Raw genomic sequence first — 26,449 nt, 5'->3', positions numbered from 1 at the left:
ATGCCAATAAAGTCGTAGCCCTGCAGGTGTGCACACATCTCTAACTCCTCTTGTTTATTCCCCATGCTATGTGCATTTGCATAGAGGCATTTAAGTTGGGCCCCCAATGAAGCTGACTGACTGGCTGGAGTTCCTTTGTGCTGCTCTTCAGGCACTCTCCTGCTGACCTGTGCTCCTTCTCCAGGCTCTGGGCATCTATTGCTGGCCCTGGCATCAAACTGGTAGGAGTGGGATGGATTGAGGTTCCCCTCCCCTGGCATCTCTAGTTTAAAGCCCTCTTCACCAGCTTGGCAAGCCTATGACCGAAGATGCTCTTCCCCTTCTCTGACAGATGGACCCCATCAAATTATGATACTTACTTAGTGGTTATACCCTAAAACCAGTTGCTTATGCTGTGACTAACTTTATAATATCTATTCAGGAAAAGAATATAACCCTTTCTCTCTAGTTTCCCTTACGATTTTACTATATTTGCATGTCAAGTATGGTGCATGCTCCCACCAATAGTTTTACAGGACTGGATGAAGGAGCCATTCCACGTGTAGCAAGTCTGAATTTAATGAAATAAAAGAAACTTAATACAGTCTGACTGATTACAGTGTTAGAAGAAATACTTAATATTGTCAAGTGTACGGGTGCTAGAACTGAAATCATAACATTTTAAGACAAGTAAAGAAAGCAGCATTACTGAGTGTGGGGTGATGCATTCTGAGCTTAGAACCTGCATGGAAGGGAGTCTTGGAAACTCTAAAGTTTCATGTCTTACGGTGTTGGAGCTCTCTAAGGGTCCAGTCCCTTGTCAGGCAGAAAGGATCAGTCTGCCTGTAAGACTTCAGTGATATAATTTGTATTTTTATAGCAAATGTAATTCTTATAAAAATCCCTCCCTCAAAAAATAAACCTGTGGGTTTTCCACAGTATTTGATACCATTTCCATTTTGTCAGGTGAAGAACCAGCTGTCATGCACAACCTTATACCAATGGTGCCAAGTCCTACCTGCATCGGGCAGTGCTACTGCTCTTTGCTAGTGCTGGCAAAGGGAGAGTGTCTCTGGATCGTCTCACATAGACACTTGACTTGTGAGGCCTGGTCTCTTCACAGAACCAGGCAAATTTGAAACTTTCTGCTGACTTTATTGGTGGTGTATATTGACTTTGCAACCTTTGGAGGTGGAAGGAGGAGGACAGCAGCTTGCCTGGTGTCCTACGGTTTCTTTGTGGGACATGATGAGGCTGGGTGTGCACCAGGGCAATATAGCCATGTCGGAGATAGCAGCCTCTCCTGCTTTGCTTCCTCCCATCACCCCACCATTGGCAAACTGTGGTTTTGGTTGTGTGGTGCAGCCCTGGCACTGGGGCCACACTTGAATCGCTCAGGGACCACAGGGGTAACTGCCGTGGGCCTGGGGAACTTGGTTGCTTTCTTCAGACACTTAAGTCCATGTTCAGTGGTAACCACTTTGAAGTGTTTTTGCTGAATTGCTTAAAGCTGAAGAAAAAGGTTTGCAGAATAAGTGTACGCAAATTATTTAGCAAATCTACTTTGACATTTTGCCGCTCTTTGAGGTGAGGAACCTTAGGAAAGTATTGTGAGAAGGGACAGTGCAAAATGCTTAGTGGAGTTTTATCCTGTAGCTGCAGTACCCACAACTGGTTGTGCTGTGCCTCTTCTGGGCATCACTCTTAACAGTGTGAATGTGCCTTTTGGGTTTTTTTGGTGAAAAAAAATTACAACTTTATCATTGCATGTAACAGCTGGTTCCTGCACTAGCTTAGGGTCCTAGAATATTGCTTTGTGTTCAAGGCTCGGGTGATGTGGTTTTTCACTGATGTAGTTGTTCATTTCCTGTACCATTACAGCCAGACCATACTGATTCTGGAGATCCCAAAAGGTCAGAGCTTCTGCTTTCCTAATTGTTTTTTGGTGGTGTGTTTTTTTTTTTTTCTTTCCCATTATTTCTTCAGTGAACCAAAATTTCTGTCAGGAATGGTTTTTGTTACCTTCCTTCTCCTTTGGATTTGGAAACATGGATTCTGTGCTTCCAGCTTCTGGTTGTGTTTTTCCAGTCATCTCTGAAAACTGTCGGGGCATGAATTTGTGCTTGTTCCCCTGCTGTCCCAAGGGTGCTTCGGAAGCATTTCCGTATTTCTTGTAAGGAGGGAAAGTTCCCTTTAAGGTGTACAATAGAAAGAATCGGCCTGTATTCAAGTTTTATTGGGTTTAGCAGAGAATAAAATACAGCTAAAAATAATTTTGGGAGCATTTGTGATTTCTTATGTGGTTTTCTTATGAGACTAATTCTGTATTTTTTTTTTTTTTTAGAATAACTTGTCTTTACAGGATCAAGGCATCTGTGCCTTTCTGTTTGGACAAAGGATCTGTAGATACGTTAAATCTCTGTAGCCTTTTAGTTCATGTTGTGAACTCCTTTCTTTTTCTGGGGGGAAAAAAGCTTGCTACTGATTCATCTTTTTCCTAAGTCTCCAAAATAGTACTAGTTTTGTTTTTAAAATGAAATTTTGACAGTTAATGACTCCTGCTTTAGTTTGTGTGTGACTATTGCTTTTTATTGCATTTGCTTTTTGCTTTAAAACTACTCAGAAGCTTTTTATTTTAAGTTTATTTTTATATTATTTTCAGTGCACAAAATGTTTTGAAATGGATTTTTTTTTTCCATTTATGGAACAGTAAGAATTGCAAGAAGCTTGGAAGATAATATATTTTTACTAATAATGTTTTATTAATCTACTTCATTTACAGGAAGTGGTCATCGGTCAAAATTTGCTTACCACAGCAGAGACAAAAAATTAATGGGCAAAAGTACAGTGTGTAGGTAGGTAGCTATTTTCAGTGCACTTAAGGTTCTTTGAGGAAAACCTCATTCTAAGGGAGTGGGATAGCTATCAAAGCGTAAGATTTTGCTCTTTAAAATATTCAGGTAGTAGACTCAACGATGAGGTGTTGAAGGAAGTGGCTTTGAAGGATATTAACATGCCCCCTACTTTTATGAGATTTTATTGAAAAGTGCCTTGGAATGATGCATATGTGCATTTGTGTGGTAGAGAGAAATTGAAACAAGTATATTTACTTTTATGGTTGCTTTTAAAAATTTTGCAAATACTTTTCTTTAATATTTGTAAACAAAGTGTTCTTTCTGATAATTTTCCCAAATTTGAACATAACTTACCTAATGTAAGTTATGAAGTGATTGGGCACGGGTATCTTTATTTTGTTGACTGTTGGTGTTTTACTACATTCAATGCATTGAAATGTAGTGCAATAATTGTTACACTTCAGTATATTCTTTTCTTTTACAGTATTCTCTAATCATAACAAAAGTTAGTCAAGGTTCCATGACTGTAACTTTGCAGTAGTACTGTACAGTGGGTGGGCGAGTTCTGCATTTTGGCATGTGAATAACAATCACGTTTTATTTATCCCCTTAAAAAAAGAAATAAAATAAATCCTTGATTAAAACTTTCATATTAATATAGTCTGCTCTGCAAATAAATGTTCTTTGGAATCCCTAGTGTTCCTTCAGCTCAAATGGCAAAGGCTAAAAAAAAATCCCCGAAAACAACTTGGTGTTGTTCATGCAGAAATGTATGTTGTTAATGATTATATAGGATATTTCAGGATAGCATTGCATTTAATTCAACAAAATCATCTTTGAAGATGGAAGGTTCAATTTCAGGACTGTTTTATCTTTACATCACTAAAGTAAAAATTCAGTGGCTTTGTTTTTTATTGCAAGTCTCAAACTCTGGTGCTATGTAAGGTAGCTAGTTACTATACGTATGGCCTAAAAGTAGAGTAGGAAGGAGGTGACATTTCTAAATGGGGTATTATGCCATTGTAAAAGTAAAATTTGTTAAATTCCTGTGAGTTAAGAATGAATTTCAGTGGACTGCAGACTGTGGGTTAATTAGACCCTACAAATTATTGAGGAAAAAGAACAAACAAAAAAACCCCTGAACATGTTAAGAAGACATGAAGTTAAAACATACGAGTTAACTTTGGGGTTTTGCCAAGTAGCATGTTAAAGTAGCATGGACACGTTCCCAGGGACATGTCATGACATGCTTAAGAGTCATTAAAATAAGATGAGCAGAAGAGTCAGTAAACCTCAAGAATAGCTTGCTTTTGTGATTACTCTGTTTTACATTTTGGCAATATGTGTTTGAATTTAATGATACACTGCGGAAAGTCCCAGAAGTAATTTTGAAGAGTTTTTCCTTTTATTTGTCATGTATTGTTTGTTATGCTCAGTTAGGCTTCCATTTGAGGATTTAAATGTGAATGTGAACTTTTCTCCTATGCGCTCATAGCTCTTGTCCCAGAATCCCAAATTGGTTGGGAAAAAGTTATGCTTGGCACAGGTTGGTTTCTTGTTCTTCAGAATAATTTATCAGGGTGTTGCTTTTGCTTCCAAGGCAGTCTCCAGACTGTTTTGGCTTTCCTAGAGCAAAGCTGGGTAAGTAGTTTACCATTAGAGAGCGTGCCTTTTCGCTAATAGTTTCTGAAAATGTTTTTTGTGGCAAAACATGTTTTTCTTCAGTCTCCCATGTAGTGCTTGAAAGAAACTGAGATCTGAGCAGCCTGTAGTGTGGAATTACAGTTCCCTACACAGGTGAAGGCTCAGCTTTGAGAGCCAACATTTGAAGTGTGGCAGTGGAGGATGCAGACTGGTAACCTGGAATTTGAGAAGCTGCAGTTCCAGATATCCTTGGTATCAGGAAGACAAAAGCTGTCCTGACTTAGTTGCTGTGATAAGGAAGGCAGGTGGCTGTTCCCGATTGTGAATTTATTTGTTCTCAACTAGGCAATAGGATCACTTCTTAAAGCCAGAAATCCTTGAGACAGATGCAGACATCAGGGTAGGGGGAGTAAGGACTGGTATAGCTTGGATGCTCCTAGGCATGTCGTTCAGGAGTGGCAGTGCAGCCCTGCTTATTTAAATTTGGACTAGATCTGATACTTCATGAAGCAGTACCAGACAGACCTGTTCTGAAATACTGGATTCACAGATGAAAAGTCATTCATTTATTGAGAGTAATTTTCAGCTCTGTTCTTTTTGAAGTATTAAAATGGGTTTGTCTTGTAAAAGAAACCTGCTTTGGTTGCGCACTCTTCTCTGTTGTCTCTTTCCCAGTCTCTAGCACTTTTGATACCAAGAAATTTTACAGAAGCCTCTCATAGAAGACTATAGCTAATGTACGTTTGCTTCCCTTAAAAGTAGGTATTTTAGAACACAACTTAGAACAGAGGGATGCTTTTGTGAGAATGTTTTCAGATGTGGATTTTTGTTTGTATTAAATCCTTGAGAACAGATTTGTTGCTTTGAACAAGAATGAAGTAGTTATATTTCAGAGATCCTGATTTAGAGGATATGTCAGTCCCTATGAACGTATACGGGAGAGAGGGAACAAACTAAAATTTTACCTTAATATAAAGTGCAAGACCAATTATAAAAGTTAGTAGTCTTTACAGAAGGAAACTGGAGAATCCTTGTAGAGAACAGCACGCATGCTCTGCTCTTGAGGAGAAGAAATTAGGAAGCATCAATACAGAGCAAAAGATCAGATAAGAAATGTTGGAAGTCAGTAAGTTCCCAGAGGGACTCCTGTCTTTCTCCTTATTAGGCTAAGCCCCAGCTTTTCTTCCTTAGAAATTTGTTGGATCACTATAATAATTGAGATTTGAAAGAATTTTTCCTCTGAAATTTATCAGAATTGTGATAAGAAAGCAAGCTGTTAAACTGGAAAACAATAATAAAAGGAGGAAAATGTAACTGACCAAGGATGGACTTTCTACCCAGAAAGTAAAAAGCCTAAATGGTTTCATTTCAATCTTCTGTGAATTAATCGGACTATAGACTTCACAGGAAGCCCAGAACAATGAATACACAGAGGATGCAGAATACTTTTCAAAGTTCACAGAGCCATAATATACGAAAAATCTTTGTAGAATTACTTCATTCCAAAATAACGTGAAAAGTAGAAACCTTTTAGTTCTCTTTTAAAGTTTATCTTTTAAAAGAAAATTTACAGTTTCTTAGTTTTATCTGTGTAACTAGGGCTATGCATGCCCAAACCAGCTATCTAAGCATTTAATCTAAAGTTTAGCAAATTTATCTTTATTAAAAAAAAAAAAAGCTTCAAATCATGCAAGTTTTCTCTGTATGTCCTTTGTGGCTTGCTGACAGATTCTTTTCCTTCAGCATTATTTTCTCATAGCATACTTTTTTTTTGTTTTTACCTGAAGCACAAATTAACTGGCATTAGTCAACACTTTCTTTTTCCAACTGAAATTTTAGACTGACTGTTAACACTTTACTGTTACCTTCATGCTTCTCAATAGTTAAGGTCTTTTAGGATGCGTGGCTTTATTGGGTTTTTGTTGTCATTCTCTCCCAATGAGAAGGCAGTTGAGCAGATACAGGAAAACAGCACAGGCAGGTGCTGCTTGGCAATTTGCACCCTGTGGAGTGAAAGGTGGGGTGGTTGATGTGATTACCACCCTACTGTCCCGGAGGTGGTTGTACCCCACTGTAGGGATGGTTGGACAGGCTATGTAGGAAATCCTGTGCGAATTTCAGTATAACTTAACAGGAGTAAATTGATGGTAGCTCAGTTGATACTGGTATTCTGCAACTTGTCAGCAGCCCCTGGGGAAGGGGCATGATGGAAAAAGAGGACGGCAGCTGTATTGGCCAAGTTAGTTCAATCCGCTACTGCATGTGATCAGTTACTTGTTACGCTCGCTTAATAGTGTTGTCCATCGTACAAGGATTCATCCTTTTGGTAAAGTGAATTTGGACAACAGGGTGCTTGCCTTCCTTCATTTCGTAGTACCTTGATCTTCAGATACTGTTTCTTGGCTGTTAAGATACTGTAAATTGGAGCTGTGGGTATTACATAGTCCCGTCTCTATGGTGTGGTGTAACCATGGCTGTAACCATGTAGCAAAGCTGCACCACGGAGCTGACTGGCTGAAAACTGGCCAGCCAGTAGCGGGTGTGATGGTAGACTTTGCTGCTGTGAAACCTTATGCCTTGTGAAAATCCTGCTCGGTGATGATTCACACTGTAGTGAATCTTTTAAAAAAAAAAAAATAAAATAAAAAAAATCTTCCTATGCAGCCCCTTACTGTAAGAACTGTCCAATGAATGTGTAGAAGGCTTCTCTCTGTTACTTCAAAATCCAAAAACCTTGCTTACCATCAAATTTTTGTAACTGCAGCCTGTAGTGAATCATGGTTATGTGTTTATATTCTTCCCTCCCCATAACTGACTTGCTGTCACTTATAAACTGATTTTAGAGTATCCTAAACAGCATTCCTGTTCTCAAAGAACACTTTGAGGTTGCTTTCTACCAACCATCAGTAGTATATCCGTTTTTCCTTGTTCTGCTTTCAAAGCTTTCATCAGCTACTTAGTTTACTGAGTCACGTAGACCCTTCTTTGCATCTGCTTAACAAAATTCTGGTCAGTACTTCAGAAGCAGTGAGTGCTAATGGATCCTCCCTTCCAGGAATCTCCAATTTTGGAGGCAAATGGTTTGTCTGCAACAGAATTTGCTTGATAACTGTTTAAGTTCAGATTCCTGAAAAATCACTTGTTTGTGACTGAATTTTTTTCTGCATTTCACTTAGATGTGGGTGATCCAGCAATCTCGTCAAGTTTTTTTCAGTTAATAAGCAGAAAGCTTTTGATGTATGATATATATCTAGTCACAATAAGGAATATATGGTTTTGGCTCTTTTATTCTTACCTGTATACATTAAAAGTATTGCTGTTTTTAAACTAGCTTTTTGAAGATAAACTCTGGGCAGAACTAGAAAAACATATGTTTTTGTGCGTGGCTAGCTTTTGGAAGTTGTGAATTGTGCACAGTGCTACTCTGTATGGGCTGTTTACGTATGCTGCCTCTGGGAATGTTTTTCTTTGTAGCAATAAGCATTTTGATAACTTCCCTTTTTTTTAAAAAAAGGAGGGGAGAAGGGTTAACAAGAGTGATAAAGAATACATTTATTTAACAGTGCAGTAAAAAAGCTTATGGCACCACAGAGATTCAGAAACCTTTTTTTTAAAAGTGATGACAGTAATGAAGGAGATTAAACACGAAGAATACTTCAGTATTTGTAAATGCTTTTGCCATTTGTAGTTTTTGAGAGCTGATTATTGTACACTTCCTGTCATTGAAAGAGAGCTGTACTACTTGAGTGATGTTTTGTTTAATTTAAGAATAGTTACAAATTTGCAAACACGTAACTGCCTCCAGTTATCCAGTATATAGGTTCATGATGAAATGTATCACCCTTCATATTCTCACCAGCCTGATGCTCAGAGAAAGACATATCCGTGCCTTTAAAGTACTCATTTGGATTTTGAGTGCAACTTTTTTTAAAATTTAATATATAGATGAATATAGTTCTCTGAAATTTATTTTACATTTTGAAAATGTGGTAAAGAAATTTAGTCTTTCTTTATCTTTCCTGAACAAGATTTAGTGCTGAAACGGTGTCTTTTTTTAAAAACAAAACTTCTAAGAGTCCTGCTTCAAGATTGTGCAGGGTGGGGGAGGACAGGGAAGGGATTGTATCACTCAAGAAGCAAGAACTTCTTCCAGGACTTGGCTGACCCTGAGAAGTCTTGAAAGAATTTGGCATCAGATTGTGGTGTAATGATTTAAATCCCTATATTTTTCCTATCTGCAATACTGGTAAAATGGGTTGAGACTAAAATTGATTTGAGTGTTTTGCTATTGCAACTGTAGATGAAAGCGTAGTAATGCTGCTGGTCACGATCACTTTTGAATCTTATGAAACCATCTGTAGGAAAAGAAAAACTGAAAGTTGAGGTCTCGTATTTGCAAGCACTTCACCAACTACAAAGCTTTCATTGTGAGCAAGACTATATACATTAACTGAAGATTGAGTAGTCCCATTTTCAGTAAAAATACTCTTTTTTTTTTAATGAGAACAGAATAACGGGAAGTAATGCCCTGTTGCTTGTTTTACCAGGCTGTTGAGGCGCTAAACATTGCTGTCCTGTCTTGGAACTCTAAATACATGTGACTGTTTTCTGAGAAACTGTGAGGAAGGTATGAGATGGAGGGGACCATCCCATGTCTGGGACTTGGGCCAGGTCTAAGCAACACTTGCAGTCTGAGCTTAGACTGCCAGTTTGAGGTAGCTCTATTTTAAAATGTTGTGGCACAAAGTCTGTCGCTTCAAAGGGGAATTGCTTTAAAATGAAAAATGACATGTTATTTCAGTTTCTGATATTTGAACAAAGTTTACAGTACATATTGAGCCAAAGTTTTACAATATGGGAGTCTGACTGAAGTCCACCTGCCTTAGATGAGAGAGTGTATAGTTAGATTAATTTGGTTTTTGACAACCTTAATGGAGAACAGAATGATTGAAGAAGTTTAAATTAAACGAGTGGAATATTAGTACAGTGGAAAGGCATGATAGGTGCATTTACCGCTTTCTTAATTTTACTTGGTGATTGTGTTTGTGATAGCATGGTAGGGATCTCAGAGTCTGTAATTTATCTTTTCCAGTGTGGAATAGTATCTAACTCTGAAAATTCTTTACTAACATCAATTAACACTTAAATAGTAAAAAATCAATGAAGAATTGCAGTTCAGCAATTTAAAGTCTTAAATAATTCTGGTACTTTTTCATTATCTTTAAAATAAATTCAGTAGGTTATTTTTTTTTAATTTTAAGACTGGTTGTGTCCTTGTTCTTTAGATATGATGTAAAATCATCAAAGTTGTTTTGTCATACTTTATTTTATGGCTGAACCCAGTACAGCTGTAATCACAGCATAGCCTGTCTGTGTAGTCAGAAGGTTACAAGAAACAGGCCCTGCAATATTTGAGAATTTGAGAAACATGCTTCCTAAAGCGTCTTAAGGCTTTAATTTAAAAAAATAATAAATAAATAACTGAAGGATAGAAGTCTTTAGTTTTAACTTTGCATTTTTGCGTTTGCCCTGAAGAGTCACACACTCTCTTAAGTATGTTTTAGGAGGACACGCTAAAACGCCATACATTAATTTAACTTTAACCTGTCTGTGCTCTTGGGAAATGTTTCTGCTTTTGCAGAATGTACCATTAGTCTGGAGAAGGAGAGTCACTGAGAAGCAAGTATGCTGCCAGGAAGTTGTGGCAGCTCGTAAATACTTCTTTCTATTCAAGGATTCAATATATTAAACATACTTAATGTTTTGAATTTTCCAGTTGTATTTTATGGTAATATAAGATGTTTGATGTACTATGTGTGCAGATTGAATTTTTTGGCCAGAATATTCTCAGCTATTTCTATTTTCAGAATACCTCTGGAAAAAAAAGAAACCCAAACCAAAAGGAACCCTGTATTTCTTAAAATTCAACATAAAGTAAAAATAGTGTTATTACCTCTTTCTTGAGGATGCTTCAAACAAATGGTCAGCAGCTTACATTAAATACTGTATGTGTGAACGTACTGTTGGATAAATCTTTTAAAAATTAGTTGTGTTCTTTTTTCAGTTGTCCTCTATCTTGTGATCTCTAAACAAAAAAAACCCCCCCCCGCAAAAGCTAGAGTAGAAATGGGTCTAGTACTGACTTACTTAACATCAACAAACTCCATCTGAATAATGAAAGGAAAAAAAAAATTCCTGTTGCTATTTCATTAATCATGATCCACATCTGACTAGTATAGTGTTTAACTGCAGGAAATGCTTGGGAAACCAGGGCTTATTTAAAATACAATGTTTTAGATTAACCAAACAGGAAAGTTTTGGCTGTATCCAGGAGGCAATAGGTAGGCAGTGCTGCTGTCTTAAAAAGTTAGTGGAATCAGTTGTTATGCAAAAAAAAAAAAAAAAAAAAAAAAAGGAAAAAAGACAACTGCAGTATTCCTGGAAAGAGAAGCCTGTTCAAAATCAACGTGGAAACATGCCGGCTGGAGCGATGGTTACCCTTCTTTTAGCTGAAGCACAGATGCAGAAATCTGGCCTCCTGGCCAAGAGTCTCAGCTGAAAGCAAATAAAAAGTCAAAGGAGTCCTATTCTTTAATTTTTAATCTTTTATTCTTCTCCCACAATGGGAGAGATTTGACGTGATGAAAACATCTAAATTGTGAGATCATGAACCAGATTTGAATTACTTTAAAGTTTGTTTTTTCCTCTTGGTTTATAAGCTTTATCTCACTGTCTGATATATAGTGCAAAAGTTTTTAAATGGTAAATGAACTAATAAAAGACAGTGTCCAGTGAACAGATGCAGACTACCTAATAGTTATTGCAACATACATCATTTAATAAGGCTTAATATTTTACAGAAGTACAGATTTAGAAAACTTATCAATGGGCATTTTTGGCTTCAACTGAATTGTGTGTGTAGGAACTGTTAAGAAATACTGCTTGAAGAGTATGTAAGGTAATGACTCTACATAGAAAGCTGGAGGACACTTAGCAGAAGAAACAATATCAGCTTGGCTTAGATGTGATATAAGGAACCACATCAAGATGAAGAGAAAGGGAAAAAACACTGTCCCAGCGATAGAGCGTGCACGTGGTCTTCTTACTTGCTCACTGTGACAAGTGTATCGACGCCATTGTCCTAATGCTGCTCGAGAGTCGCTTTTCAGCTGCACTATCTATCAGCAACCATCTTCCTTTGCCTGTGAGGCCCAACTGACCTTCATGTTTCCTACTCATCCACTCCTGTCCCCGTGCTACCACCCCCTGCCCTGCCAGTATCGTTGCTGCTGGCGGTCTTCAATTTTGTGTCCCCTGGAGGGATAAAGCCTCCCTGAGACCTTTGGGAGTGTTGTTTTCTCTTTCCTCACCACCAGCTTTCCTTGTAAAAGTTTCTGGTTTGGCAGATGCAAGAAACTCAGCGAAGGTTTTGAAGCAGTGGGATGCAGTTTATGTGTGAATTAAAAGGCTTTAAATTGTACAAAATGAGTAAGATGTTTGGCTATCAGTACACAAGCTGTTGTTCTAGTGTGCCACTTTTATTTAAGGCTATTTTATTTTAACTATGTCTTACCGTTTAGGAGGCTTAAGTATATACTTTTTTTTTTAAGTCTAATGTCACACTAGGCTGGTGTGTAACTAAATATGTAGATGTTTTAAAAAGAAGGAGCGTAATGAAACTTGCAGATGAATTTGTAGAGTAACACATGGTTGTCTGTTGTGAAGTACCAATAAGTAGACCCTTTGTTTGCAACGTTGGCAATCAAATATGTATCTGCCCTCCACGTGGGCAAATTGCTTTTCTGCTTTCAGTAAGTGGTAGCAGGGAGTTGGCTTGCAGAACAGTTAAGGACTCTTTCTTGGGAGGAGTATCAGCTATTAACATACTAGTTACAATAGGCATAATTCAGAAAAATGGTTACCACCTTATTTCAGTGCAAATTAAGGTTTGCATGTTACTCTGCCAAGGGTTTTCTTTTGTTTTTATAATTTCTTAGGGGAGTCATGAACATAAAAGGTTTCTGAGATGCTCCTTATTAATGAAACCTTTATATCATTTCTGTAATATTGGGAGCAATTCTCTCTGCTTCACAAGTGGGACCTTAGTGAGAGCAATTGGCTGGTTTGGACTAGATTAGGAGCTGGTTTGTTTCCCAGGTTGGTCCATGTGTGCTCATGTGTGCGTCATCTGAGTTGTCTGTCATTTGTGGAAAAGGTGTTGAGTGGCTAGGAGTGATACCAAGCATCAGAGGTGGCAAAGTATGTCATGTTGATATTGAAGCTGTAACACTTGGTAGAGAAGAAATATTTTAGCATAGCAGGTCTCTTGATTGTGAAGCTGAAATCCGACCTACTTAATCTTACTTAGTTAACTTCGTGTTGTAATTGCTATTAAAAAATACATGTTTTGTGAATATGTGATGACTATTGAATACCAATGAAGAATGAAAACCTGTTAAAAGCTTTTTCTTTTTTTTTCCCCCTTAAGCTCTTCTGAGCTTTTCATCAAAAATCATACTTAATTTCTTTGCATTTTTTCACATATTTGTCCTGTCTGGGGATTCTGTGAATTAAGATGCTAGAATTCCAAGCCTGGTTTACTGCCTGTCTGATTGTCGCTTAACCTGCTTAATTCCCTTTATAGGAGTGCATTTATGTCCCTTGAGGATCTTTTCTCTGCTCTATGCCCGTACACATATTGTGGAACATATACTAGTAAAACAACTGTCCTGTTTTGGTGCATTCTAGCAGAGGGGGAGTACAGTAAAGAGGGAGTTGATAGTACCAGTACTGTTACAGCAGACTGGCATTTCCCTGTTGAAATCCCCTGTTTTCTGTTGCTTATACAAATTGCAACAGTTGTTTTTCAGGCTGAAACTTCTTGTTCCCTGTATCTGCTTCGCCTCGTTGTCTTGCATCCCTCCTTGAGTTTTCAGCTGAAATTACTTAGATTATAACTAGTTCTACGACTTACTTCATATAGAAATGAGTTTTTAGAGTAGGAAGTGCAAATTTCTTTAACTGTTGGCTTTTTCTGTCACTATTTCCTTTTTTGCCTCCATGAGAAATGCATAGAATCTGTCACAGTTCTAAGTCTTTGAGAAGAACAGTTTGCATGTGCTTAGTATGATTTTATTTTATGGGTTCATTTCTCTAGTTACCTGATCCAGCTTTCAGACTGCATATGTGAGTTTGGCCATATGCACGACTTGCTGCAGCAGAATTCTGCTGAACACAGAAATTGCATTTTTTATCAATTTGCTCCGAGTATTGCAATGCTTAAGAAAAATGCCGAATTCCGACTTCTTTCTCTGGGGACTGGAGGGAACGATAGGATTTTGTTATTTCTGAAGAACTTGGTGCAGTAGTTGATTACCTAATCTTTTAAAGCTGGGCTTTACCCTTGTATATGCCCTATTAAGGAACTCTCTAGAGTGCATCTGACTAGGTCTAGAATTTCTAACTGGGTAAAGTGCCTTTTTATTTATTTTACAAAAAAAAAAAAGCACCACAAAGCAACAAAAAAGGCAAGGCTAGGCATGAAACTGGAGATAAAATTCAAATAGATTAATTTGCTGAATTAGAGGATATCTAATTCTAATTTCTTATGAAAGGGTAATTTCTGAAATACAGCAAAACTTGTTTTGTCTACAGCAAAATACTCAAAAGCACTAATGCAGTCCATATGGCAAACTGCAATGTTGTTCAATTGCAAAATCAATTTTTAGTTAAAACTGCAAGTAGCTTTCAACCAGTGCATTTCTGAATTACCTAATGGGATGAGTCAAAGGTTATCAAACAGAAGAAGGTAGAAAGTTGTCATTCTGGTATATCCCAACGGAAATTTTTCTTATGGTTGAGGTGCAAAATGCTGATGGAGAGAAACTCACAGAATAAACTTTTGAGGAGCCAGGAGAAGTGCCACTGTAGTAATAAGTTTATTATGAGAATATTTGAAGCAAATGTCATTCTTCCCAGAATGGAATTTTGTTTTTTGCTTATTTATTTACAAACTTGACAGCTGAATTTCTCCTTTCTAAGACTGACCCATTTCCATATTAACTAAATACCAGTTTTCATAGACAGGTTTACTGTAATAGTTACTAGAAATGCAAGTTTGCCTATCTGTTATTTTATGTGCTTGTTTGGGTTTTATTTTAGTTTCCCATGACGACATAAGTTAGGTACTTCAGATGTTTGTTTGGTTTCTGAACTTAATTTTGGGTGTCTGGCTTCTTAGCGTAACTGATTTCTTCTTTGATGGTATTCCCAAAAGACAATGAGTAAATAAATGTGATACACAGACAGCTAAATAGCTGATAATTGTCTTGATGGATCATCAACTGAGAACATACTTTAAAAGTTACTTTTTGTTTACAAATTGAACTGTTTTTTGGGGTTTTTTAAAAAATATTATGGCTGAGAAGTGTCTTAAATAGGTAACAGGAGTATGCCAGCACATCATTTATTTTCAAGATTCTTGCTGTTGTTCACTGCATGCATACTTAAAATAGTATTGAATTTAAAAGTATGAGCCAACATATTGCCCCCTAAAGTTACTGGCACAATTGTCACTTCTTTCTAAAATGCAGTCATCTTTCATGGTGAAACCTTAGAGTTGAAGGGCATTGCATAGCCAAACATATCACATTTTTACAATAGTAAGTCAGAAATGCTATGTTAAATTAAATCTAGAACCACTCTTAGTCTTGAATGGACTGTAAATACTACAAATGGCTGAAAGCATTAAGAAGAGAGAAAGTGGGTAAATATACTCACATTTTGGATAAGCTCTTGAAGGTGATACATTGGTTTTGTTTTTTTTTTCTTACTATTGAGTAAATAATATTATTTATAATATTATCAGACAAGTAATAGTTGTTCCTGATCAACAAAATCCTTAAACCATGTCTTTGACAGATAATCCAGCTGTGTGTTTTACAGTATGTGTGTGGGTATGCATGTGTGTGTGGTTAGTCAGAACTTGTGACTTCATTGCCATGTCTACAAAGGACACACTCCTGCTTCTCCTCAGGTCACATCACTAAATAAGGTGGAATGCATCTGGCTGCTTCTTGGTTTCTCCCCACAGCTGCTCTAGGTGGAGTGCTAGTTAGTTTGCTCTTCTGGTCACTTTTGCAGATCCCTTGCTGCCTTTCTCATCTTTGAAATGTCTCTCTTGTGTGTGTTTGGATTCTATTGAATGGCGTGTCCAAAGACTATTTCCTGAGTGAGTACATCTCATTGATCAGACATATAAAAGGCATCCACACAGCTTAGTGCAAAGTCATACCCCCAACTGCTGTTGGTTTCTCACATCTTCCAAATCTTGTGCCTGTGATTAGTAGGAGTAGAACCTGCAGGAATCTGCCCCAGGATGGGCATGGTGTCAACCATGTTGTGAAACCAAATGGAGCTTTTTGTAATCTCAATTTTCAAGTTTAGCTTTAGTGATTTTAATGTTGGCTTATTTTATTTTAATGTACGATAGTTTTTCTTGTTCTTCCTGTGCTGTTTTATTTTGGGAGTGTTTTAAAATGTTCATTTTGTAATAGTTAAAGATGGTTAAAAGTTTAAAACAGTTAACATATAGATCTTTGGTCAGGAGAACTTTTGTGGCTTGTTTGTAGGGGACTGCACTTACCTGACATAGTTTGCATGCAGCAGAGATTCACTGTTTTAGTTTAGCTTTTGAAAGCATTATTATACTTTATAGAACACTTGAAAAATTTTTACCTTGTAGATGGCTGTTCTTGAGAATGAGTGGAGGATAGTCTAAAATCATAACTATATGTTCTTTATTTCCCTCATGCTCACAATTTTTGTCTGGAGTTTCTGCACAGAAGTTGCTATGCATCTTGTCTGTCATATTATTTCCTTTTTGAAAGGAAAGACCATGCAGTGTTTTAAGGAGACCAGTTATATATTGGACTATTTTGAGTCTTGACCTAAGTAAGTCTGTAAATCAAATAGTTGCTTTATGACTGTTATTTTCTACAGGGCTCTGTGAATTTGGAAAATAATCAAGTTATGAACCATGTGACACAAGTACTATGAGATTATTCTAAAGGCTATCCAACCTTGAAGGTTTTTGGCAGATTTGTGTGTCGTATATTGTGGTGGTCTTCGTTTCAGTCTTTCATATTTCTGAGATTTAAACTTAAAAATACTTAAATAAGTTAAAAGACTATAAAGCCGGTTGTTAAAGATGGACAAAACACCTATTTTACTGTTGTATTCTTAGAATGAGTACAAATCTGTGCCAGTATTAAGCTTATCAAGGAAAAAACTTTTTAACATAAAAGAAATATAGTGAAATGTTCTATTTTCCATTATTATGTACTGTTGATACTACAAAGTTGTTGTCTGAAGGGCTACCGTAGCATAAGCATATAGTATACTGTTAGAGGTTATCAGTCACCTTGGAGAAATGGAGTGGTTGTGTTTTATCAGTCACCTTGGAGAAATGGAGTGGCTGTGATTGTGAAACGAAATGAGGGAACAAAGGATCTCAACTTTTAGTTTTGTTTTGTCTTTCATCCTGAAAATAAAATTTTTCTATTTGTACCGGTGTACGTTTCCTGGTGGTTTTTAATAGCTATAACTTATCACTAAAGGGTTGGGATTTGAGAGAACTTTTGCATCTAGCAAGTTGGTAGTATATATTCTATTGTAGAATAGTTCCAGTTTGGGCCAAGTAGGAATTATCTTTGACACTGAGAAATAGGATCATAAACAGTAGCAGTTTCTGCTGTAAATTTAATTTATGCTATCTTTTACCAACTGATAGAATTCCAAATTCTGTATTTTGACTTAAATTGCAGGCTGATTTGGTCATTACCAGCATGTGACTTTTGATAGACACTTATTTTTTGAGACACTTATTTCTCACTGAAAGGCTCATTAAGGCTCACTTTTGTAGATACTTTGGGTATGCAAGTGTGTTGTCTTATGTGAAAACACTGATTTGTAACAGAAGAGAAAAATAGAGTAAATTATTAACTTCGCTTAGTAAGACCTAAACAGCAGCATCAGAAGCCTTAGTATATAGATGGGTGGAAGCTCTGTAACATCGGACTGAGATTACAACTTCTGATTGCTCTCACGTAATGGTAGTGTGCGTGTTGACAAATACCATAGTCATTGGAGGAGAAGGAAAGGGAAGATACTGCTAAAATTCCTAAAGTGGTTTCTTTTTTTTAACTTGTATTACTGTATATAGTTTTCAGCTCTCACAAAGATGATGAATTTAATCAGTTGTAATGCAATGATCGATTTTTCTGCTCTATGCAAAATTAAAAATACTCATTCTCCAGGGAGATTTTATAGTATTTTCTTAGTTTAGAGTTGGCTATGTTAATGTCATGAATGAGCTCTCCTTGGGCACTACCTGTAGTAATATTGCAAAATATAAACATAATTAGTTTTCATATTTTAATACTACAATTTGCTTCAGGCTGTTAAACTAATTTAATATACAGTCATAGCATCACTTTTGGAGTGATTATAGAGAAGATCTTTTTGCAGCTTAAGACAACAAAATTTTTAATAATTTTTCCTTACAAATTCTGTGTCAATAACATATTTTCAGTTATTGCTAACAAACGAGTTTTTGTGTGCTGAAATATGCTATATTGCGGTGTATCTTGTAATGAAAAGGATTTTTCTTGAAATATATTTTTTTTTTAAATTTTTTTTTAAATAAGTATTGTTGGTTGTCATGTGTTATGTACTCAGCTGAAGGATAAAGGTCAGTAACCACAGCAAACTGCTTATTAGATGCTTCAAGTTATTAACATTTGTACGGTGCTTTTAGTTCCTCCATAGTGGTGGTTGTTAGGAAGTGTTCCACAGAAGTATTTAAAGGTCTTGTCGGGTTTGGGACTGCATTTTGCTTGGTTAACATTAATTTGAAGTTATGGGCAAATGTGATCTTTAAACACGATGTGCTTGTGCTTCGAAAGAAGCGCTTGTGTTCATCTGATCAGAATTGGGCATGGTTTGTGGCAAGCATTGCTGGTTAGTTCTCTGAACTCCATCCTAATGTGTAGCTCCTTCCCTTTCTTTCCTCTGTTACTATGAATATTTTCTAATAATATTTGTACACGGGTCTGCCAGTGGGAGTTGTAAGTATTTTTGCAATATTATGCTAAAGGATGAATTGATGGAAATGCACCATTTTTACATTTTTAATGAATGGTTACACTGCTAATGTGTCTTGTGCAGCGGAGGACTGAGTTTCCACAGTAGAACAAGAAAAGTAGTTGCAGGATTAGGAGAGGGATCTGTATGAAATTAGGCTGAGTAGACAGGAATTCTTTACTTAGTAAAATTGCCATGCAACTGGACTACCACTTCTGTGAGATTGTGTTGGCATAAGTGTGTGTGTACATATGAATGAGGGACTTAAATTACCTTTCACCTCATCAGTCTAGACCCTGTGAAGCTACAAAACCTTAGGTCACTGTTACTTTCCAAAGGGTTTAAAATGTGTTTATAAGTGCTGCATGAACTTTGCTGTATTTACTTTTGTAGCTGATTGGACACTGATCTATCAGTCTATGAAAAAGAGCTGCAGTCTTCGTGTATGAGGTTTCCCCGTGGCTTCTTGTCCTAAGAAATAAGCAACAAAGTTCTGTTTGCAGATCTGCCTGCATTTGGCACAGCCCCAGTTATTCTTACACCTTCTTACAAATAGTACTGCAACAATGTTTTTTCAGTATCTGTGCATATGCTTGTAGCATATGACTGACTAATGACTATGTTAGTGAATACTGGAATAAGTTAAAGTAGATAGGAAGATGCCTACTGCTAACTTGGCAACCATCTGATGTCATTACGTAAACCTGCTGTAATATTATAAAAGTCTGCATAGGGATAGGTGCCCTGATTCAGAAGTTTGCCAGCCGTTTACTGTCACTGGCGACTACTGGGAAGTAGATAAATTGGCTGCTGGTGTTAGCCTAAGAACAAGCAAGAAGTAAGCAGCCTGGCTACGGCAGCTGCAGCTTCAGTCTCTAATCCCAGTTCCTGCCCTTTCAGTTACTGTTCTTTAGCGGCTGCCTCATTTTATTGTGCTGTTAGTTTTGTAACAGGGCTGGATAGCAGTGTGAATTGCAATGCCACGTTTCTCTGTTGTGATCTGTGCTGTGGTTCACCCTGAGAACAAGTGGCAGTTCTTTCTAGTGAAGTGAAATCTTGTTAGGGGTGCAGGCAGCTGCCAGAATGCCCTCCGGCGCCTGTTCCCTTGGTGGGAGCGTGGACAGCTTGAGCACTGCACGCGACTGCTTCGCTTGGCAGCACTGAACGACACAGAATCGCTTACAGAAATGCTGCTGTGAAGAAGTGTCAGTCTCTGCAAAAAGTTTTTGAAGGTCTTCATGGCAGTTGGGTGCAGCAATGCAGCTGGGTTGCAGGCAGGGCTTCTCCGGCCTTCCCTTCTTCCCCTGCAGCTGCAGCCTGCAATGCACTGCTCTGCTCTCTGGAATTCATCAGCACAGTCCTGTTAGGTATCATGTAGAAATATGGGTTGCCAATAAAAATATCGATATCTAATCTATCTAATTATTAAAATTTTTTTTCATTTCTTTTTTAATAACCATGCTCTTGTAAGACTCCATATTAATATCAGTGCAATTCATCAGTCTTCGGGGCATAATCTTGATTAGTTCTTGGGCCACTGTCTTATACAATTATCAATATAGAAAATAATCTGTTAGACAATTTAAATTTAGTGGAGAGTGTTTAAAATATCTTTCAGCTTTTCAGTGTATAGACTTCATATTTGGACATACTAGCTTTCTTGCAGCAGCTTTAAACATACATTTTGAGACTGAAAGCTTTGACCTTACCCCACTGACTCAGAAATCTTTATGGTGCCTGTGTAGCCAGCCATGTGTAAACCTTTGTTGGAAATAAGATAAAAAGCTACAGGGTCAAAGACAGAATCTTTTTTTCCCCCTTACATAGTTCCCGTACTGTAGCTCAGGGTTAGGGATTACATTAGTACAGTAGGGTGTATGCTTCAGTGACTTGCTTTCTATCACAAATTTTGTTATTCTGATGATGCATCACAAGAGAAGGTTATGTGGCAAAAAAAATTCTTCTCTTATCCCAGGTATTGTTAAGGGAGCACCAAAAAATTCTTTGGGACTGTGAGAAGCTGCCTTTTACCTTCTCAAGAGGAGTAGTTGGTTGAGATGCTCAGCTTCTCCTCATTGCTTGGGGATAGCTTCACCAAAGCATTTTGCTATCCTTTTTACAGCTGTTAAAGGCAACTGCTCATCTCTCTGCACTTCACTCAGGCAGAGCAAAGGACAAGATAATCCCCTTAGCCTGTTAAATGCTCCATCCCATCTGGTAGGTGATAATTGCATTGTAAGGGGATTAGCACAGTGGGATATGCTTATAGTGTAATGAAAGCTTCACTACAAGTGTGAAAGTCAGCTGAACGCATTCGAGCAGTTTGGGATCTTACATTTGCACTTTTTTGTAAATATCATAAAATACAAGTTTCATCTGGAGAAAGTGTGCAGTACCTTTACATGCCTTCACGTGTGTGTAACAGATTATAAATTTGTTTTGAGACATCGGTAGTCTAAATACCTGAAACCCTCTTGCAGGAGTAGTGGAATAGGCTTTTGTTTAGCAGAACGTTTTAGGGCAATTCTGTGATTATAGCTGTATTAAATGCATCCCAAGTATTGACTGTACTTTTACTCAAAACCCCTATGACTTTGAAATCATGTGGTTAAGTTGTTACTGGTATAGGAACACCCATGTTATTAAACACTGCTTAGAAATCTTTGTCAGTAAAGGTGAAATTTGAATAAGCCACACTGTGAGTTATATCAGAGTAATTTTGTGTCAGTAGGGATAAGAGGATTTCAAGCTGAAAGTAACTCTCCTTGCAGCCAACCAGAATAAATGTTTTGAAATTTCAATTTCAAGCATGAGCGTAAGGTAGTGCAAAATGACTCCTTAAAAAAAAAAAATTAAAATTGTCCTCTCTTTTTTTTAAGTTTAGCTAATGCTGTCAGTAGTGAAGTTAGTAAATCTTAGGGCTCAGAGCATTTCATAAGTTAACTGTAACTTAACTTCCTTACCTTTCAAGATGTTAAAGATCCGTTTGAAGCTGTGTTATGTAGGGCGGTAGCTTGGGGTTGATTACAATCCCGTTGGTTGTGCTCTCTCCAGACTCCCCGTATGGTACAAGAAACTGGGCAAGTTGCTCAGTGCTGACCAGTATGTGCTGTTGCGCTGGTTTGAACATTAACCTGTTAGGTTAAAACAGGGCTTGGTTAGCCCACACTGCGCTGTGATAGTGTTTCGTAGCCAGATAGATTAGGAACTTAACAGAGATGTGTGTATTTTTACATAAATAAGAGAGTCAGGTGTATAAATATGCACTGCATGCAGTAGATGCTTTAGTGATGTTGTATGACCTTGCTGTGGGATTAAATTGTCTAATGAATTAAGGTTCTGTGACCAGCTGTGTGGTTGCTGTTTCTTCAGTTTCCAGACCCTGACTTAGCAGCTCTGTCTGTGTTTGTGTGTGCCTCTGGGAGTAGGGGCAAAATAAAATCTAGTGTTTTTTTATGGGCTGTCTGCAGTAACTTTGCTAGTCTGTGATAAGGTGGTTGAGTGTGGTTAAGCTCAACCTTCTCTTACGTAATCATGGCTCTGAGTGCACAGGGTCGAATAGAAAGTTGCTTTTCCAAAGTTGTGGTGATGAGACATGGGAGTGATTTTACAGATAGTTTTTTTTTTTTCCTTTTTTTATTATTGTTATTTCTTATAAGGTGGCTGAGCTCTAAAGAACATTCCTTAATTTTCTTCTTTTAGATGGAAAGTGTTTACTTGAGGAGAGGAAAATTTGAGAAATTTGCTGTTTTGTTGTCTGCCATTCCATAGTTTTAAATAAACCTGCGTGAAGGGTCATGGGACTCAAAAAAACCAACCAACAAATGAACACCCTTCCAAAAAATGAAGCGTGTCCCCTCTCCCCGCCTCAGTCCTTTCTGAAATACCAGTTTCTGTCAGGTGAAAATCCCACTTGGAAGAACCATTACATTGGCAGTATACAGAAAATATTTTTAAAGAGGAATTTTTAAATGTTTAGAAATGGGTGTTTTTAACAATCCTTACATATATACATAAAATATATACTGTTAAAAGTATGTAGCAAACCAAATTGTATATGGTATATAATAGTTTTTCTTCTTATTTAGGTGACAAACAGCATGTTTGGTGCTTCAAGGAAGAAGTTTGTAGAGGGGGTTGATGGTGACTACCATGATGAAAACATGTACTACAGCCAATCATCAATGTTCCCACATCGGTCAGAAAAAGATGTAAGTTGAATAAGCTTATTTTTTCCCCTTTCAATAGTGCGATAGTTTCAAGTATGTGAAATATATGTGAGGAAGGGTTTCGTTTAGTTTTAAGCTGTGAATGATGGTGTTTTCAGTGGCAAGTGCTTTAATTTTAGTGAGTTTATACATGTAAACTTCAGCCATATGCTTGCCAGAGTTTTATTTTTTCATCTTTAAGAATTGTATTTGTAACTTAAATTGGGTTATTGATTATATCTTGTGTTTACATGTTGTGTCTACAGTCTTTTTGTTGTGGTTTTACATTTTATATCTTCAACCATTTTTCATTTCTGAAAACGCCTTGTGCAGCTTGTTTGTCTGCTCAAGTATTCTACTTCCCATTTGTAATGACACAAAGTTACAAAACCAACCATTCTTAAACATTTTTTTCCCTTGATAATGCATTATTGTATGTTAGACCTGTACTGGCATTACTGAAGCTCTGCTTATTATTGAAATAAATAAATTAGCCAGTAAAGTATTTCACTTCTATATGGAGTGGCATGTAGAAATATATGGAAGACTGAGAGCATGACTTGAGGTTCATGTCACCTGAAGGTCAGTAATGCCATCTCGTGACAGGCTTGCCTTTAATATGTGTAAGCAACATATATGCTAGATTTTCTTTGTAATTTAAAAAAAAAAAACCCACAACCCTTCAGACTTTCAGATAGGTGTCACTGCTTCAAGTCTGCCTCCACGGCTGTCCAGAAATATAGTTGTTTAATAGCAGATGTGAACATAGTCTTGATAGACCTTGACCTATGTAAACATAAACATTTCCTATAGACTCTCAGTTAATTGAATTTTAATCCAGATTTTCAAAGATAGAAAGGGAATAGGTTTAGAGTAGAAGGCTTTTTAAAACAAAACAAAATGCTTAAATGCAGCTTTCCAATTCGGTTTCATAAATTATTTTGATGAGAAATTTCAGGTGAGCCAGCAAAGGTTAAAATGTACTACAGTGTAAAGAAAATTAAATAGGCTGCTCTTTTCTGTTTATGTCCATTACATATGTGCGTGTACCACAGATGCACACAGGCACAATGGAATATTTATAATGTTGAACATACTTTTTTCTGTGAGCACTGAGAGCTGCATCTAGCACTCTCAAAAACAGTAGACACAATTTCTCCAAAGTGATTCTTAAATATTAAATTGCTACTTTTTAGATTTGATGCACTGAGGGAGAGTAATCATTATGGTGTAGTAAGAAAGGTAAAGTGAGATGAACGCTATGCTGTACAGTGTACACACAGTGAAAGCTGATGCTTGGCACGTTGTTGACACAGTGGATGAGTGTTTTAGTTGCCTACTCTTTCTGTAGGCAATGTTGCAGAAGTGGATCTTAGAATGGGACTTCACGAGAAGGAAGGTGGGTGTTCCAGACACCAGGAATGACAAATGAGAAATCGTGAAAGCTTGTGGGAGAAGTGGCCAAAATGGGGCATAGAAGCTGCTGTAGTTGGCAGAAGAGCAATACCGTTCCGACAGGAAATGGAAGAGTGATTTTTGCAAAAGCTTTTTAAAGTTTTATTTCCAAATTTTTGTTAAGGGTTTTTCACGAGAAGGAAGGTGGGTGTTCCAGACACCAGGAATGACAAATGAGAAATCGTGAAAGCTTGTGGGAGAAGTGGCCAAAATGGGGCATAGAAGCTGCTGTAGTTGGCAGAAGAGCAATACCGTTCCGACAGGAAATGGAAGAGTGATTTTTGCAAAAGCTTTTTAAAGTTTTATTTCCAAATTCTCGTTAAGGGTTTTTTTTTCTTCCCCCCCCTCTGTAGCTTCACTATTGATCATTACAACTTTCTGAGTTTATGTTTATGAAATCTTAAACCATTATATGCTATTGTAATATTTTTTTAAAGTTGATCAAAATAAATATGTGGTGGTGATATTGACATTGTCTGTACACCTTTGATCACTCATGTATAGCTAAATGTATATTCTGTGTTACATGTTCCTTTTGATATCTCATTTGGCTCACGGTAGATGAGAAACGTTGCAAAGGTGGCTGTATTCTTTTAGTTTCTGACCAATTTTGCAGCTTTGAAACCTTTTCTAATTTAAAATAACCATGTTTTCAAATAGTCTTTCAACTGGAATTCTACTAAAGATGATGTTCTGTATATGAGAACACAATAAATATATTGACTGTGTATTTATTTGGATAACAGTATTGACAGACAAAAATAAATGCGCTCAGAATCTTCTCTGAGTAAGCTAATAAAGACTAATGTTCAAAACCTGGATCCAGTTTTATGAACGCTTGTGGGGAAAACCTTCCAGCATTCTAGACCTTGAAACACTTTGAATCTTTCTGTCTTCACGTTTATATTGAAATGCAGTAGGTAAATGTGGGGAAAAAATAAAGGTAGAGAAAACTTTGGGAAAAGGAGAAAATCACTTTTATATTCAGAAAATCCAACTGGTAATAAAAAGACTGAAACGTAGCATACGCAATCTCTTTTTAAGCCTACTGAAAAATGGCAGTCTTTATGCCTTTTTTTACAGTAGAATTGTCTAAACAAGGTGTGGTTTTACTGCAATTTAAATTATTGCTCTCTTTTTCATTTTCAGTTTCTTATGTGTCTTTACTGAGAGCAGGTAAAATTAACGTATTGCAGGTTTTGGCTACAAGCCTGTAGAAAATAAGTTAAACGTTCATTTTTTTTTTTCTCCAATGTATCACATATACACATGAATCCTAAGTCCTTCATTTATGCTTTATCCTCTAGGGTTCTTCAACTTTTTAAACGTTAATTTTTTTTTTTTTCTCCAATGTATCACACATACACGTGAATCCCGAGTCCTTCATTTATGCTTCATTTATCCTCTAGGGTTCTTCAACTTGAAATAGAGTGGTTCTGAGGGAAGCCCTTTGTGAATGGCCTCAAATTTAAACTGCTCTTTGGGAAGGGCTAAAGCTTGTTTAGCATTTACTGGACATGACGAGGTGTTTTTCTGTTTTTCGCTTTGTTGAAGTCTTACTGATTCTAGCCTTAAAAGTTGCTACTTGCCAAGGAATTGCTACTGCGTATGTGTACTCCAAGCAGAAGAACATACAGAATGGTGGAAGCTTCCTAAAATTTAGAGTAGAGTAAGGACTATTACTGCAAGCATATTATTTTGTGTAAACTTCAGAACCTGTTTTTCACTTTACTTTCACAGTAGGGTTTCTGTCCTTGTGAAGAGGCATTGTCTTCAGGTGGGATATAATGATGACTTGTGCAGAGTTTGACTGGGTTGGGAGCTGTTCAGCTTTCTACCTTGTTTTAACACCGAAGGTGGAGGTTTTAATTTTTTTAAATTATATTAGGAAATAATTCTTCACTCATTAAGTGAAAGAAGAGTTTAGAACCTATCTGAAAAAGATGTGACAAAAATATTTTATGCCTTTTAATAAACAATTTTCATAGCACTTACTGATGTTGCATTCTTGTGACTTGTTGCTTTGGCTAATTTGAATTTTAAAAGAATTTCCTGTACACAAAGGTAAAGTGAACTAAGGCTTCTCAAGTCCTATCTTAAATTTTGAGGACTTTTTACAAGTGGGAAGAAGTAGCAGCAAATAGTTTAGAACATGTTATTTTTATT

At 37.0% G+C, this 26,449-nt stretch overlaps 1 protein-coding gene across 1 annotated transcript in view; it reads left to right on the top strand.

Moving 5' to 3' along the window:
* The first annotated feature begins 2,817 nt into the window (after window positions 1-2,817).
* The window catches only part of CNOT2 (CCR4-NOT transcription complex subunit 2), a 61,042-nt gene continuing 37,410 nt past the window's right edge, over window positions 2,818-26,449 (top strand). The window contains exons 1-2 of the mRNA XM_009273215.2: window positions 2,818-2,834; window positions 22,709-22,831. Coding sequence (XP_009271490.1) covers window positions 22,721-22,831 — 111 coding nt within the window. The 5' untranslated portion in view covers window positions 2,818-2,834; window positions 22,709-22,720. The remainder of the gene's footprint in view (window positions 2,835-22,708; window positions 22,832-26,449) is intronic.

The sequence above is a fragment of the Aptenodytes forsteri genome, unplaced genomic scaffold (assembly GCF_000699145.1).
Source record: "Aptenodytes forsteri isolate BGI_AS27 unplaced genomic scaffold, ASM69914v1 Scaffold366, whole genome shotgun sequence".
In the NCBI taxonomy this organism is placed as follows: Eukaryota; Metazoa; Chordata; class Aves; order Sphenisciformes; family Spheniscidae; genus Aptenodytes; species Aptenodytes forsteri.
This window is presented reverse-complemented; position numbering and strand designations above follow the sequence as displayed.